Genomic DNA, 17,102 nt, shown 5'->3' on the forward strand with positions numbered 1-17,102 from the left:
TCTTATTTTTACTTTAAACAGGGATACGCATGTGTTTCCTTTTTGAGATATAAGACAAGGTTTTTCTTCTTTCTCCGTTAGTTCAACAACAACAAGTAAATAACTTCTCAAGAACAATGAAAAGAGATAACTTATGCCAATACTTTCCATAACATGTCACATTAACAAGTTTATCCGGTAGAGTTCCAAATACTTGGTTTTGAAACTCTCATCTGACAAAAGTTCCTCTCTCTCTCTCTATTTTGTCTAAGAAAAATCATCCTGTGGTTGGTAAGGTACTTTCAGTGCATGGATTGGCATAGTAAAGACGGTAAAATCACATGCTTGTATACTGTATTACGATTAGTGTTGTAATTATTAGACCATCCCTGAAACAATAAAGCAATATTAGCAATACCCTCACAGTATATATATATATATGTTAGTACATCATAACGTGCTTATTATTATTTTATTTTACTAATGTGATATATATACTATATATAAGAAAAGTCGTTCTGTGTTGCTCTTGAATGATAAAGAAAAATATTTGCACTACAGTATAGATTGTATGATAATTGATTTATGACTCTCTTGACAAGTTAATACATATCTACACTCACTCACTCACTCACTCACTCACTCACTAAGACTCGCCTAAATGCATTTATTGTTATATGGTCTACATGATAGCTATTGATCGTAACTATGTACGATTAAATTTTAACAAAGCATTATGTTATAACATGCCACTTTAAGTTTTGAGCTATCATATACATATGCATATGTATATCCAATCAAAACTTCTAGTTGTGTCAAAATTTCTTTTTTTTATTTTTTATTTTTTTGCTTTCAAGTTGATGGCCTGGGGGATTTAACACGTCATTCTTTCTGTGTATATGGGCATAGTAATATTTAACCCATAAATAATAATGATTATTGACATGGAGTAGTATGGCTTGGGTAATATACAGTATTATTAAATAAACAAGCCAAACCAAACAAAAAAAAATAAGGAGAGAACAAATCAAAAGTCTTGCAAGGCTTTTTTTTTAATATATATTTTACTTAAGAAAAGCTATGTTTTGCTGCGGCCACTCAATTCAATGCAGCCATAGGTAAAAAGGTAGATAGTAGTAGTTTCATTTTTTGTTTTATCATCTTCTTTAATTATTGGTAATATATACACACACACTGTTCAATCAAAAAAAATCTATACGTAAAATATGCAAAATGATAATAATAATAATAACAATAATAAAAATAAAAGATGTCTCAAGAACAGGAAGTTACAGAAAAGCCAAAGCGTAAAGAACTATCAGATTACGAAAAGGGTATCATTGTTGGAATGTATATGCGTATTCCAAAGATGTCAAGTATCGCAAAAGATCTCGACATACCCTATACAACCATCAGCTCGACTATACACCGTTGGAAGACTACCGGGACCGCGCAAACTAAGAAACGGCCAGGAAGACCAGAGACTTTGACAGAGAGAAACAAATGTGCTATCCAGATTGCCCTGTTGAGAAACCCAAACATATCTTTGCAAGAACTGACAGAGAGTATTCAAAAGAAAGTGTCGGCGCGTATTGGCGTGAACGTGGTACGAAAGGCGATCAAGGAAGTGAAGAGGAGAACACTGGGAGCACTAAATGGTAACTCTATTATAATAATGATCTCGTTACCACATTGCACTATACTACACTACATTTTGTTATGTATAGAGTGTCATTACAGAATAGCTAATATTAAAGTTTTGATTATTAGAGCAACCATTGGACACAGAATTAACTACACAAAGTCTTCTTGTTGGAAAAAATGACCGATGAACTCACAGCATTATACTACTATGGCCTGTCCGTTTATTTATTTTTGCTTGCTGGTCTGCCTGCCTCTATAATTTATTTACTTTTCTTTCTTTCTTTCTTTCTTTTTCTTCTTCTTTTTTATTTGTATTTTTGTTTTTTTTTGTAGATTAGAAAATAAAAAGAAAGAAAGAAAGTGAGTAAGTAAAGAAGTTAGAAAGTAAGAAAGAAGAAAAGTACGAATTATTTATGATATACTGATTCTCACAAAGAAGTCTATTAAAAATGAAAAACTAGAGCAAGAAATTTTGGGCTACATCATACATCAAAACACAATATTTGTTCACGTGTGTTTATGAGAAAGTGGGATAATACTAGTCAGAATAACAGTAGCCCGAAGAATCCTAAAGGTTAAACAAAAGCAATAGCAATAGCAATAGCAATATTACTTTCAATGGACAGAGAGCGGTGGCTTTTTTTTAAAAAAAAAAAGAAATTACAGGCTTTTATTTTGAATGCTTTAAAAAAAACAGAGTCGTGTATTTTCTGTAGTGTTTAAAGAGTTTTTAAAGAAGGTGTATATGCGTGTAATAGTAGTGCATAATAATTCGATAAACTCAGGTAAAGCCTCTGTTCTTTATTTGATAGGATATTTGAGATATTGATAAAGTAGATTACACATGACTGCCTAAGAAGAAGTAAAAGAGATTGTAATATTATAGGGTATTAATTATACCACTAAAAGACTGGCTTTTACAGCATAGTAAATGATTCTCTCTTGGTAGACTTGTTCTGAGAAAATCAGTCATTAGCTATTAAGAATTTATTTTTTTAAAAAAAAAAGAAGCACTACAGCAAATTTCATAGCCATATGTATAATACGTGTATAAATAAGCACACCAGTTGTAATGCTAGCAAACTACCCGAAAGAAAACAAAATATAGTAAAGCACATTTGCAAGGCGTACAATTGGGTTAAAGGGTGTTGGTTTTATTTCCTGGACAAATCAAAATTAATTTTCAGATAAAGAAAGAAATTAATTCAGGCGAATCTACCTTTTCGAATTAACTTCAAATAAAAAGTATGTGAACTAAGGACTCAGCGATATTTTCTTTATATTTTATTGTTCTAGGAAGTAAGTTCTCTTATGACAGTAGTCCTTCGGCAAAAGAAAGGAGTCATTTCAGCGGATTTTCCAAAGGAAAAAAAAACTAACTCGAACTTCCGTGTTACCGCACCTGTCAATTTCAATTGTCTTCATAGGCTTTAAAAGGAATGGAAGGAAGTCGGCTTAGATAAGAAAATATACCTGAAAAGTTAGCGACTTGTGTGTTTGCTATTAATAATTTGAAAAGGTGATCAAACAATAAAGAAGAAGATATGCTTGCTTTTAGAGCGTTATAAGAGGAAGTATGATTATGTATCAGTAAATTGGATAATAGTTATTGACCAGAGAAATTTATAATCCTTGCAACAGCACATATAAGCTTTGCGATATGAGCAGAAGTATTTTGAAAAGACATGTCAACCACAATAACATAATAATAAATATTGATCACGACAATGCCAGCCCCAATTTGAGCAAGGCCTCAATTGCTTCTGCGCTGAGAGGGAAACATATTATGTGTTTATTTATGATTGTTCTCTATGTCTACTTGAAAATAACAAAGCATTGGGTTAGTATAGCTATCATATTACATACATATATTTGCATATTACGTTTATTATCTTTTTCTTTTCACTGATACTTTTCTAAAGCACCGCACTCTCTTAAAACAACATATTGGTAAGAGAAGAGAGAGAATTTAATCTATATCTAAAAAGCCAGAAAGATACTCTGCGCATGACTTACATTGAGTCTCCATATTTTTAAAACAAGTTCATGAGTTACTCTTGCACATACTGTATACGATATAATTGTGCTCCCAATTGAGATGACCAATGAAAACAAGTACGCAATTAGCTTTGAAGGGAAGCTTTGAATCTCGCACATAATATATACAATGATAATTGTGTTCTCAATTGAGATGAGAACAAGAGAGACAAATAAAGCGGCAAGAATCTTCTTTAGACTAGCTTGATATTTAAAAGAGATTACTTGATGAATTTTTTTGAAAGGTATGAATAAAGTAGTTCACTGACTAAAGTATTTCTTCATTTGAGAAGAATCTAATCGCATTGTCTAACAACATGGAAATTTAAATATTCTTTAATTTTTCCACTAAATAAAGCTTTGACTATATCAAAAACATCAAGTAATTCAATGAATTTAGCAGCTTTGAAAACCTTGGAAACTTAAGAGACTTGAAAGATTTTAAGTGCTCTAAGGGCTATTAGGGGTATTAGGGGTATAAGAGTTATAAGAGTTTTAAGGGCTTTAGATGCTCTAGGGACTTCAAGGGAATCAGAGCTTTTAAATGATATTAGAAACACTCTTTTTTTATTTTTATTAATCATTTATATTAATTGAATTACAAAAAAAAATAAGGCATTGATAGTTATATATGGGTATCCTTAGTATATATACCGGTGAAATTCAGATGCTTAAAAGTCTTTATCTCTTTTCTGATTCCAAAACTGATAAATACTTCTGTAATGTATATTGAAGTCATCAATCAGTATAGCCGTTCAAAAAGAATAAACCTCAGAATATTATTGTAGTTTCAATTCTTGATAACTTCTTGTTCTTCTTCTACCACTTTTCTTATAACACGTAGATATTCTCTAAATGAAAAGATGTTCCACTTCTAATAATCTGCCGAGACCTCTAAAAAATATAAAGCTGAATGATAGTAAAGTATTGAACAATAAGATCGTCCATTTCTAACATTAATATGGTATCAGGCGCAGTAAAATCTACTGCTGAGGATAGTTATTCAAACGTGATAAATCAAGAAGAAGGCCCTCAGTCTTCCAGTGTACCAAATTATCCAAAAAAAAAATAGAACAAAAGATAAGCAAGAAAAAAGCACTTTTGGAATTCAAAGAGAAAAAAAAAAAGCCAAAGCACCTGAGCATAGTCCTGAGGAGAAAGTTGAACAATTCACAACTAAAACATCTTTGCACAATATATGCAGAAACAATGTGATTGCTCAAGAAATTCCGGCTATTTAACAGAGCTTGTTTACCAATATTTCTGCTGCGTAAAACGCGAACCAACGACAGCCCTCATTCCAGCGGCCACAACCAAAAATATGATCTTTCTTCTATTTACTATATGTGATTGATAGAACACCTTCACACATCCGTACAGGTAACTTTAGTAATCTTAATTTATTTTGATTTGCCCAAGAAAAAAAAACAAAACTAACATTATCTAACCCAATTGTTCGCTTTGTATAGTGTGTTTTATTGTATCTGTCCGCACTCTGTATATGTTTAGAATACTTTCTAAAAAGAATAAAAAAAAGGAATGTGTATTTATTATTTTGTTTTATACTTGAGGATGATGATATGTATACATATATAAATATGTACTACATACAGATAGTAAAGGCATTTTTTTTTAAAAAAAAGAAAAACATGATACAAACAACTCTAGCTAACCAGTTCAGTTTTCATGGGTTGATAACCGAGACTGTTCTTGTATTTTACAAGTAATATTTAACTAGGTAACTAGGTAACTAGGTAACTAGGTAACTAGCTAATACTATCAACTTTGTTTGTTTGTTTGTTGGTTTGTTGGTTTGTTGGTTTGTTGGTTGGTCGGTCGTAAATATCATAATAAAACAAAAAATAGGTTAAATTCAATTTGTTGATTTATCATAGCAATAGTAGTGCTGACGGACAGCCTATTTTCAGCTATAAAGCTTATTTTGTAGGATTTTATTTTAGAGGGAAAATTTGCGACTTTGAGATTACTTTTTTTTTTTTTTTGGGGGGGGGGGAGACCATTGAGTCAAATGATTGTCTTATACTAGATCAACTTGACCTTACTTCCTCTTATTTTGTTTTTACTTTAGATTATGAGTGCGTTCCATTACGGTTCACATCTTTGACAGTTTGTCTCTTGATCTTTTTGCATTTCTTCATTATATTTCAGTTGTAGTCAAAGCCCAATTGCAATTAGTGGCTTGCTATATGAAAAGCGCATGAGTTTTTTTTTGGTTTTTTTTTAAGAGACCGCACTTTGTATGCAAACGGTAGTATGCATAAATAAATATAAAAGAATCTTCCGTGGTAATGTATAGATATATTTGTTTGTGTGTGTGTGTGTGTGTGTGTTTAGACGCCAAAAATAAAAATTAAACTTTATATATATAAAAAGGCGCGATTAATTAATTAATGAATAAATAAATAAATAGAAAGTAATGCAATAATGAACCATAAACGTGATCTTTACTATATTTAATTGGCCAATTTGTCTGTGTTTGCCTCGTGGCCATACTCTGGATACAGTTAATGACATATAGATCATAGAAACACAAGCACAAGCACAAGCACAAACACAAACACAAACACCCGGTGAGAGAGAAAGAAAGAAAGAAAGAAAAGAATAAGAATGTACGTGTGAAGAGGATTGGCCTGTAACACGAATATAGAAGACGATATTAAATCGCATAGAAAAGAAGATTGTTAAACAACTACTATATATATATATAAAGAAACTCATGAAATGTATATTTTATGGGCTAGACTTGCAAAGAAGTATAAATATATATATGGGAAATGAATGGAATCAAGGATTGAATTTCTTACTCATTCTTTGGTTCCATTCAGTTCAATTTAATTTGTGTTTTCTATTTTTCTATTTCTCTTTAGTGTTCACCGCCTATACGGAATATAATTCTCCGCCAATGAAAGCAGAGTAGAATTACAAATATGGCCAATGTCTTGCTTAATATGGAAAATGTTATTCTTACCCCCCCCCCATATATATATATATTTGTTCAAAAAAAATAAAAAAAAATAAAGGGCCTTTCTTTACTTTCAAATGATTGAACAATAACGTCAAATTGTAATAAAGCATTCTTTTTTCTTTCTTTCTGGTTTGACGTTATAGTAGGAATCATTTCTGTCAAAGATATACAAGTCTTAATAACTGGCATATTTTAAATATCTTCAAAAAAAAATATAAAAAAAACAAACTAAAAAGAATTCTGTATGGGTGATAATCAACATTAAGCTGTCGATGATAATAGCAATGTGTGAGTAGTCTTTTCTTTTTTTCTTTACTTTTTTGAAGTATAATTTGGGTGGCTCAACATTCTCAAGATCTTCAGTTTCTGTCTATGATTCTTATTATTATATTGCCATTATTCACATCTAATTTTTAATTTTTTTTATGTATATATATATATATAAAATATCTACAGGATAAATAATTTAAATCCAAGGCTTTCGATTTGTCCCCCCCCCCTTTTTTATATATATATGTATATAATCGGAGAGGGTAGAAAATAATAATAAAAAAAAAGAATATTATAATGAAATGTAGATCATTATCACCATAGAGATATATTCTTATTTTTATTCTTATTCTTCTTTTACTTACTTATTTACTTACTTTAATAGTAATAGTAATTTTATATACACGACTAAATACCTTTTTTTTTTCTTGGGGGACTTGAGTAACAAATGAAGGTTGTCCTTTTGTGCGTGTGTGTGCGACACTTGGTAAGCACACACACATATATATGTGGTCTGATCCAAACCGAAAGAAAGAAAGACAAATTGATTAATTGGGCAGACAAGTCAAGATCCTCTTTACTTATTTTTTTTTATCAATCTATCTAATTGTCTATCTGTATTTGATTGGTTGATTTACTGCTTGGTTGACTGATTCTCTCTTTATTGTTTTTAATAAAGATTAAACCAAGTTTAACCTTTTTTTATATATTTATATTAGTCCACATGAAGCCTTTCTTTATCTGCAACATGTCTTTTACTCTTTTAAAAAAAAAATCAAAAAAGGAAATCCAATGAAATTAAATGAAGTGTATCTTTATTTATATCTTAAAGCCTGTCTGTGCGTTTAAAATAAAAATAAAATAAAAAAAATGCTAAAGGATGAAAGATGAAGGATGAAGGATGATAATGAAAGCAAAAATATATATCTAATTATATACAAGAAATTAAAGATAGTAAATCGAATGTTAATAGTAATGAATAAATAAATAAGTAAGTAATAAGTAATAAATTATAGTATTTTGTTCGTGCGTCTTTGTGCGTCTGCGTCTGTAAGTAGGTAGGTATATATGTATATGTATCTCTTTTTTTTGGGGGGTGTAAAGGAGGGAATTGTGGCGACCTTGATTGTAGTTTATATGTACAATGCTTGTGACTCGAATATATATATATATATAAAAAAAGAAAGCACATTTTTTTTTCTTCTTCTTCTTCTTGCGGGTTCAAGCTCAGGTAGAAAGCTCAGGCAAAGTGCACAGACGTTCCACAGAAGTGGCAGGAGTCAATGGTCGCTGCTGCATGACTACGGAGCAGGTCATCAAATCGTGTCCAGACACTTCGCAGATCTCGCAGTAGCTCTCCTTATTATCATCATCACCATCAGCGCCGCACTCATCGTCGTCAGAGATTGTCCGGTTAAGGTACTTTGAGACAACCCATCGCTTGCTGCTCATGCGCCGAGTGCCCTTTAGGAACGTCACTTGCTCTCTGATGTCCTTCAGCTCAGCCTGGAGCCGACTCACAACCCGCCGCTCGTTCTCTAGCGCATTGGCCGTCAAGGCTTCCTTAAAGACGTTCTTCTCAATCGCATTCTCAAGTTCATCAATGTCGCACTGCAACACATGGATCTCGTCTTGCTTGTCTCGGATCTCCTTTTCGTGCTCTTCCTCGAGCAGCCGCAACTGCAAAACTGCCTTTTGTAGCTTCCACTCGATGCTTGTGTCAAGCTCGGCATCTTCTTCGATACACTTTAACCCCTGCTTCTGCAGTCTAGAAATCGCAGACACAAAGCAGTGGCAGTTTGTCTTCTGGCGTCTGGCTTCATGAAGTCGTTTGTTCTCAGTCGAAAGATTGTCGAGAATCTCGGCTTGCAGGAGCCAACGTGTTTGAGAATCCAAAGAAACATCTGGCATGTTATTATCATCACCTTTATTCTTCTTTTGTTGTTCAAGTTGTTGTTGATGGAGTTTTTGTTGAGTATGCAAGTTTTGCTGGCTCTCGGCCGCAACCTTTTTCCATTCCTCGACTTCTCTTCTTAACCGGTTCAGCTCTGCAACCTGAGTCTTGTCGGCCTGGTGCGACTCTTGCTCCCACTTGAACCGAATGGTCTCAAGTGCCGTGCGGGCCTCAATGGCTTCCTTTTCTGCCTGGACTTGGGCAGTTTTGGCAGCCTGTGCCTCGGCTTGTGCGTCGGATAGCACCTGGGCGTGGCGTTCATTTGCTTGTGCGAGCTGACCTACCAATTCAGCCTTTTGTTGTTCTAATGCGGCATTTTGTTGCCGCCCAGATGCCAATATTTGCTCCTTTTCTTCCGAAATGGCGCCAAGTTCGGCAAGCGTGGCCTCGTACACCTCGATGGCATCCAAACCAGCCTTGCGCAGATCTTCGCGCTCCTTTTGGAGCCTTGAGACCGTTTCTTTGGAAGCCTTGATCGTGTTGGTCAGCAGAACATTGGTCTGTTGCGTAGACTTTAAGGTGTTTTCATAATGCTCAAGGCTTTCGCGGCTGGTGTTGCGTAACTCGACAATCGTGTGCTCCATGCTTTGCATGCGCTTCTGAGATAATTCAGTGAGCGCGGCTTGGTTAGTGAGGTCGTGGCGAAGAATAGTACAGGAAGCACAAGTATCCGTCAAGGTCTGGGCCGGGATTTTTGCCTTTTCGGATGAGACCACGTTTTTCAGAGCTGCTAGTGACTTGGAAGGACGTAGTCGCATGGTATTACTATTACTATTATTATATTTGGTATATTTATTATTGCTATATCTATTATTAATACTGTTATCGCTGCTGATGTTACTACTGATATGTGCCGCTATTTGGCCAACTCCGGGCAGCTCTATTGTTGTGCTTTCCCGGTACTGCCGGGAAGACAACTCTTTGGGAAGATCAAGATCAGGGGCAGAAACAGCTCTCGGTTTGGACTGTTTCACGGTTAATGTGTTCCGGTTTGATGGTTGGACTGGACTGGGAGCAGGTGATGGAAGAAGGTCTTGGGGCCCCAGTCTGGGCTGTGGTGGTTGTGGTGTTATTTTCGGTGACTGTGGTGTCGTCCGTTTTTCGTGATAGTTAGTAGTATTATTTTCGGTATAGAGTGGTTGGCGTTTCCGACTGAGGGTATTCTGGATGTGATGTGAAGCAGTCGATGTAGAGGTAGATGTAGAGGCCGATGTAGGTGTGGGTGTAAGTGTGGGTGTGTGCGTCGGTGTGTGAGTAGGTGTGTTTGTAAGGTTAATTTGGTGGGCTGATTTTGTTGAGGAGGAGGTATAAGACGAATAGGAGGAAGATGAAGACGAGGCGACTGTAGGTTGAGGAGGTGAACCAGCACCCACACCAGCATTAATACTGCTACTAGTAGTAGTAGTGGTAGCAGAAACAGCAGAAACAGCAGCAGCAGCAGAAATTGATGCTTTGCGTGCATAGACTGATTTTGGTAGTGGTGGTGGTGAGAGTGGAGTTTCGTGCACGGGTGACATTTTAGAAGCAAGAACAAAGATGCCTGTGTTTGGTGGACAAGTAAAGTATCGAGTTCTGATTGCAATGATTAGTAGAATTCTAAAGACATCACAGAGTGTGTGTGTATATGTATTTAAATATTTAACTAACAATAATAAAAATAAAAAAATAATTATCTTACCCATTTACTGATCCGTCATTTTTGCCTGTCCCATCAACATCCAACTGTATGCCCGCCCAAAGGCCAACCTTAAAGTGAGTTGTGCCTTGGAATTTAAGAGTGCCTACAATTCCAGCTGACTCTACTGCGACTCTGCTGCCGACTCGTATTAAGAGCGGGTTTTTTGTGATCCAGAAAGGTTGACGGGCGGCTAGTTTGGCACTTGGCGGGGGAGTTGTGAGGGAGGTACGGGTCGAAGAAGGATTGTTGTGGTGATATTGAGGTGAGAAAGGTGATGTTGGGGCCTCTATTGAAGAGTCTGATGCACGCGATCGAGATTGTGTTTGAGATGGTCGAGGGAATGAGGGAGAGATGCGCATTGGCTGTCTTCGTTGGACATCGTATGTGTCTTTACGGGGCTGCTTAGGAGAAAGTGATCCAGTTGCCGTTGGTGTTGTGTACATGGCAAAGAACTGTTTACAGAGAAGAGGGAAAGGCCTTCGCACGAGCGAGGAGGGGAAAACATCTTTGAAGAGATTATTCTTATGGCTCCTGTCATGCGATGATACCGAATTGGTGCTACGCTCATGAATGGAGTTCAAACTCGAGCACAGAGACACAAAGCGTTGTCAGGGATCTCATTCACTCTCTCTCTCTCTCACACACACACTTGAACACATATTTTTTTTTTCTTCTTTACTTTCATACCCCCCCCCCCCCCCCCCCCCCTTCTCCCCCCATCACCCTTTTCTCTCTCCCCCACCTTTCACCCTTTCTCCCCCCCCCTCTTTATCTTTTATTTTATTTTATTTATTTATATATATCCTTCTTTCCTCCCCCCATATATTTAATTTCCTAAAATAGACAAAGGCAGTCTTTAGGGTGACCATCTTTTAAAAATAGATAAAGAGTATGAGTAAATCTGAGTGAGTGAACAGGTAAGATAGACAAATAGAGAGAGACATATACATGTGTGTTTGTCTTGGTTTGTAAAGTAAAACTAATAAAAGTAAGAAAACCCTTGTAAATACCAAGTCACTAGAAAGTATTGACGCTTTAAAAAAAGAAAAGAAAAACATATATATATATATATATAATTTATTTTGGTTTCTTTATGAAATATACATAAGATGGTCTTTAGAGAATCTCCCCAAAAGACCAAGAGAAAGATAGAATAATAATAAAAAGGGTAGGTCGAATGGGCGGACACCCAAGGGAAGGATGTCACGAAACGAACTGTTAACCAATTAGAGACAAGTGTGATTTTATAGTACACGTGTACTGGCTCTGAGTAGCAAAATAAAATAAAATAAAAAATAAAATCTTTAAGCTGGCCCCCTCCCTCTTTCAGAAACCACTCTTTTTTTTTTTATATTTTATATATTTTTTATTTTCTACTACACCTTGACCGATTCTATTTTACTTTCTTCTTTCTTCTCTCTCTCTCTCTCTCTCTCTCTTTCGCCATTCTGCATTCGCATGTTATAACCCATCCGCAGACCAAAGCCCATCTCTCTCTCTCTCTCTTCTCTCTCTCCTCTTCTTCTTCTTAACCTCATCACCATTCCAACCATCTTCGTTTCTATATTACACCTCTTCCCTACCTCTTTATCAATCTGATATTATCTGATCTTTTCCCTTTACATCTTTATCTTTATCTATATTTTTCCTTTTATTTCCTTTTATTTTATTTTATTTTATTTTATTTTACTTCTTATATATATATTGTCTTTGTTTATATACACACATACACATATACATATATTACTCTTCTCTTTTTATTATCAAATTTGTAAAGATGACCACTCGAGCTGTTACCATTCGTTCAAAGTCAGGCGCCAACCCTTGCACAAACAATTCCAGCAATATGGCTGTATCATCTGCACCAGCGCTTTCTACACTTCCCTCCAAACCGACTAGCAAGAAGTCTAACAAACCAAAGGCATCCCAGCCACGGTCAGCGGGATCTTCGAATGGAAAGAAGCCCAGATCTAACAACAGCAGAAACCAATCGTCGTCTTCCTCTCCGTCATCGTCATCTATTTCATCTTCTTCTGTTTCTTCTATTTCTATTTCTATTTCTAATGTAAAGGGTGGGGCAGCAAATGGACATCCTATACAAGCACCCCCGCAAAGAGCGTCAGCGTCAGCGTCAGCCTCAGCCCCAGCCACGCCCCAGCAGCGCCGCACTGTTATGCCTGTGAAGGTGCGCCGGATGGAGCGTCGCAAGGATATTGTATCTATGACCGATGCGCTCCAGAGTGCACAGGTGGATTTACTCAGCTCCAGCCCACCCACGTCATCAGCCGAGTCCGAGGACTCTGACGCACAAAACAAGCGAAAGTCTCACAACAACAACAACAACAATAAGCGTCAAAATGCCAATCAACATCGTCGCTCACCTCAACAGCCACCTGCCCCATCCGCCTTCCCGCCTCTTCAGAAGAAGTCTACCGGTCTGCGTTCTCGCCGTCGGTCCAGCAGTGCTGTTGATGTGCGTAGTCAAGTGTATGCCGGTCCTACCTTTAGCAATGCACCTGCCCCAAGTGCACTTCCTATTCCTGCCTTCACTTCTCCCGAACCTGCCCGCCACCGTACTGTGTCGCTTAACCTCAATCTCCAACCTAGTGTAGCATTACCCTCGTATTCTTCAGTAGTAGTCAGAGAAGAGGATGAAGATGACGAAGAAAACTACTATCATCCTCACCAGCAGCAGCAAAATCATCATCATCATCACCAACAACAACAACAACAACAGCAGCAGCAACATCATTCTCAGCATTCTCAGCACAGTATTTTCAGCATGGATCCTTTACCTCATCTCCAGCAACAATCCATTGAACTCATGAACCTCCTCACACCAACTCTCCCTCGCAATGCCTTCCCGGCCAGACTCAGGACTTCCCATGACTTTAATACCGACCAAATGCTGTCCGAGATCCAGCGTGGCCTTCGTTCTATGCTCAAGATCGAAGCCTAAAACCCAACAAAAGAGTCATCTTTTTTATCATCAAACTTTTGCATCTTGTTTATTCACTTTTTTTTTTTCTTTCTTTAAAAAAATCATTCTTCGCATTCGCATTCTACCCTATCTTTTTTTATTTTATTTTTGCTCTTCACAAATCTCTCTCTCCAGCCATCTTTCTTTCTTTCTTTCTTTCTTATTCAATTCCCCCCCTTTTTTTTATATTTACTTTTCTTTTCTTTCCTTGTTTTACCCCCCCCCCCCCTCCTTTCTACACAATTTCTCTTCAAATTTCATCAATTATTATTTTTTATCCTTTACCCCCCTTTACCTTTTTTACCTTTTTTTTTTACCTTTCCACTCCAATCTCTCTCTTGTATATTTACATTACTTTCTACCTTTATTATTTCCCTTTATTCTTTGGCTTGTCTATTTTTTTGTGTTTTTGCAAAGCATTGCGCTTATAGTTCTTTGTATTATTCTTTTCTTCTTTTATATTCTTTCCTTTTTCTTTCTCTTCTTCTTCTTCTTCTTCTTCTTTGTCGGGTGTGAGAATGGCTTCTTTATTTTTAAATTTTTTTTCGGTGAATACACAAAGTGTATTATTTTGTTTCTTGTCTCTTTAATCTTTTTTTTTTCTTTTTTTTTCACTTTTTATTTTTATTTTATTTATTATCGTTTTCTTTAGTTCTGTCGCCAGCGACAAGTCTAAAGCAATCTTTTTTTCTTTTCTTTTTTTTTAAAAAAAATAATAGTAATAATTATAATAATAAATAAAAATAAAAATAAAAAGAAAGGGAACCTTTTTAGAATGTGTGTGGTATAATATCAATGGTGTAATTTTGATTGTTGTGGGTAAAAATATATATATATATATATAAAATATAAAATAGAAAGAAAAACATTACATTAGATTACATTACATTACATTAGATTACATTATTTGTCTTCCAAATTAAGATTAACATACATTCCAAATTCAGAATCATATACTTTTTTCCTTTATAACAAAATGTATCAATAAAAATTGAATTAAATGCTGTGTAAAATTTGAACATTAAAGATGAATTGCTCAATTCAATTCAATTGAAGCTTGTAAGATACTATAGAGTCATTCCTCAATTCTTAGTGTAAACTAATCAATGTTAGTAACAAAATGGGTCAAGTTAATTATTTATTTATTTTTATAGAAAGTGTGTTATTCTATTCTTTATTCAATAATCAGCCCATTGTGGAGTTTATCTTTTGTATATCTAAACTAAACTAAAATTCTAATCCAATAGTATCCTCTTGTCCAATCAATCAATTACCTATTCCTTTCTTATTTAAGGATATCTTCCAAACCTCATTGTTGCTCACCATCGCATGTGTTGTGCCACCTAGCAAGTCTCGTGCCACACCAATTCAATCTTATATATATATATTACATCTATTCACTCATCCCTCACTCACTCACTCACAAATAATTATAATTATAATTATAATGGCAATAGCAATAACAATTTAGAAAAGCCAATGATAATTGAAATTAGACTGCGGTGGAACGCAAAACCAAAACCTAAAAAGAAAGGTAAATCACATTACTTTTTTTTTGGTATTTTATAAATAGACAGACCTACTGTTTGAAATTTGAAATAAAATAGAACAAAGGGTAACATTTTCTTTGTACTTGTTATGTCAATAGTTTGACACTTGTGTCATGAAAACAATACCAATTATTTAAAAGCGATATGTTCTTTATGATTTATAATAAAAATGATCGTTAAATGAAAGATATATATATAAAAAAAAAGTTGAAAAAAAAATGAAAGGCGCAACAGTCACACCGGGCAAAGAAGGGCGCCGGTATGGGGGACAAGGTTCCGGCAAACAAGTCCTTGGCCGACTGAACTTATTATGGATCAGATAGGGGCATACCATTCGTTCCTCCTCTTTTCGTAACCATGGCAGCCCAAATCTCCAAGAAGAGAAAGGTAAGCATTGTGCGAAAGAGCATAATATAATGAAGCAGAAGATTGGATGCAAAAACGATATCCATCACCTCGGATGGATCATCCAACAAATACCATCGAAATCCACAATATGTATATATATATATATATATGCATATATTATATCTTCATACCCTCCTACCTCGATATTACATATTCTCGATTCTATACATAAAACCCCTTCCTTCCTTCCTTCCTTCCTTCAAGCACAGAAACCAACAAACCTACAGACATACAGAAAACGAAACAAGATTACCAAGACTTACCATTTTTTTTCTTAAATTCTATATATACACATCAAAATCACACTCATCAACATCATCGTCATCATCTATAATCAAATCAACGAAAAAAAAAACATTCTACTCTTTACTTGTGGCATTACCAATATTATAGTTCGTAAGTAAACATAATGACTTTACATCTAATCGCAAAATGCAAAATGCAAAAAAAAACTCATCAATTATACAATTTCTATACAAATTGTATTATTAGGTCGCTGACGGTGTCTTCTATGCTGAACTCAACGAGTACTTCACCCGTGAATTGGCTGAGGATGGCTATGCCGGTGTTGAGGTCCGTGTCACCCCCGCCCGCACTGAGTAAGTTCTTTTCTTTCTTTCTTGGAATGAGTGATATATATATATATATATGTATAAAAGAAGAGAGATGCTGATTGCTGATTAATTATTGTAGGATCATCATCCGTGCTACTCACACCCAGAACGTTCTCGGTGAGAAGGGTCGCCGCATCCGTGAATTGACCTTCCTCGTCCAGAAGCGTTTCAAGTTCGCCGAGAACGCCGTCGAGCTCTACGCCGAGCGTGTCCAGAACCGTGGTCTCTGCGCCATTGCCCAGTGCGAGTCTGTCAAGTACAAGCTCCTCAACGGTCTTGCTGTCCGTCGTGCCTGTTACGGTGTCGTCCGCTTCGTCATGGAGTCCGGCGCCAAGGGTTGCGAGGTTGTCGTCTCTGGCAAGCTCCGTGCTGCCCGTGCCAAGGCCATGAAGTTCAGCGATGGTTTCATGATCCACTCTGGTCAGCCCGCCCGCGACTTCATTACCACTGCCGTCCGTCACGTCATGTTGCGTCAGGGTGTCCTCGGTATCAAGGTCAAGATCATGTTGGATAGCGACCCCACCGGCCGCAACGGTCCCAAGAACACTCTTCCCGATATCGTCACCATCCTTGAGCCCAAGGAGGAGAGAGATGTCGAAGAGCCCATGGCTCAGGATTTCTCCCCTGCCCCCGCCGCTCCTGCTGTTGAGGCTCCCGCTGTCGAGGCCAACTAATTAATTAAAAAATTAAAAATAAAAAATTAAAAATTTAAAAAAAAATGAAATTTTTAATATTTTTTTTTTATAATTTTTTTAAAATAAATGTATATACATTTAAACTTTTATATTTGACTTTTTTTTTTTGGGAAGTTTTTATTCCCATAGCAACCATATTTGCTTATTGTATGTATGTATATATATATGTATGTATGTATGGGGTTTTAGTTGTTAAAGTTTATTAGTAATATTATTTCCTTTTACTCTAGTTAAGCGAACGAACAAGCTGTTTAAGTTTGTTGATATCCTTTACTGTACTCTCATCAAACAGTTGCTTTAAAGAGGT

The 17,102-nt window shown here is 35.9% G+C and overlaps 2 protein-coding genes across 2 annotated transcripts; both read left to right on the forward strand.

The window, feature by feature from the left end:
• Positions 1–1,249: 1,249 nt before the first annotated feature.
• On the forward strand, positions 1,250–1,811 carry PHYBLDRAFT_172841 (Homeodomain-like DNA binding domain-containing transcription factor; the record flags this gene model as incomplete). Its single annotated transcript, XM_018436882.1, has 2 exons — positions 1,250–1,637; positions 1,750–1,811. The coding sequence occupies 2 exons, from the start codon at positions 1,250–1,252 to the stop codon at positions 1,809–1,811; spliced, it is 450 nt and encodes a 149-aa protein (XP_018287047.1).
• A 13,624-nt stretch (positions 1,812–15,435) lies between these two features.
• On the forward strand, positions 15,436–16,774 carry PHYBLDRAFT_156280 (hypothetical protein; the record flags this gene model as incomplete). The annotated part of the gene is made up of 4 exons (XM_018433479.1): positions 15,436–15,465; positions 15,880–15,882; positions 15,979–16,085; positions 16,180–16,774. 4 exons carry the CDS (start codon positions 15,436–15,438, stop codon positions 16,772–16,774), a joined length of 735 nt encoding a protein of 244 aa, XP_018287048.1.
• Positions 16,775–17,102: the final 328 nt, after the last annotated feature.

The sequence above is a fragment of the Phycomyces blakesleeanus genome, assembly GCF_001638985.1.
Source record: "Phycomyces blakesleeanus NRRL 1555(-) unplaced genomic scaffold PHYBLscaffold_23, whole genome shotgun sequence".
Classification (NCBI taxonomy): domain Eukaryota; kingdom Fungi; phylum Mucoromycota; class Mucoromycetes; order Mucorales; family Phycomycetaceae; genus Phycomyces; species Phycomyces blakesleeanus.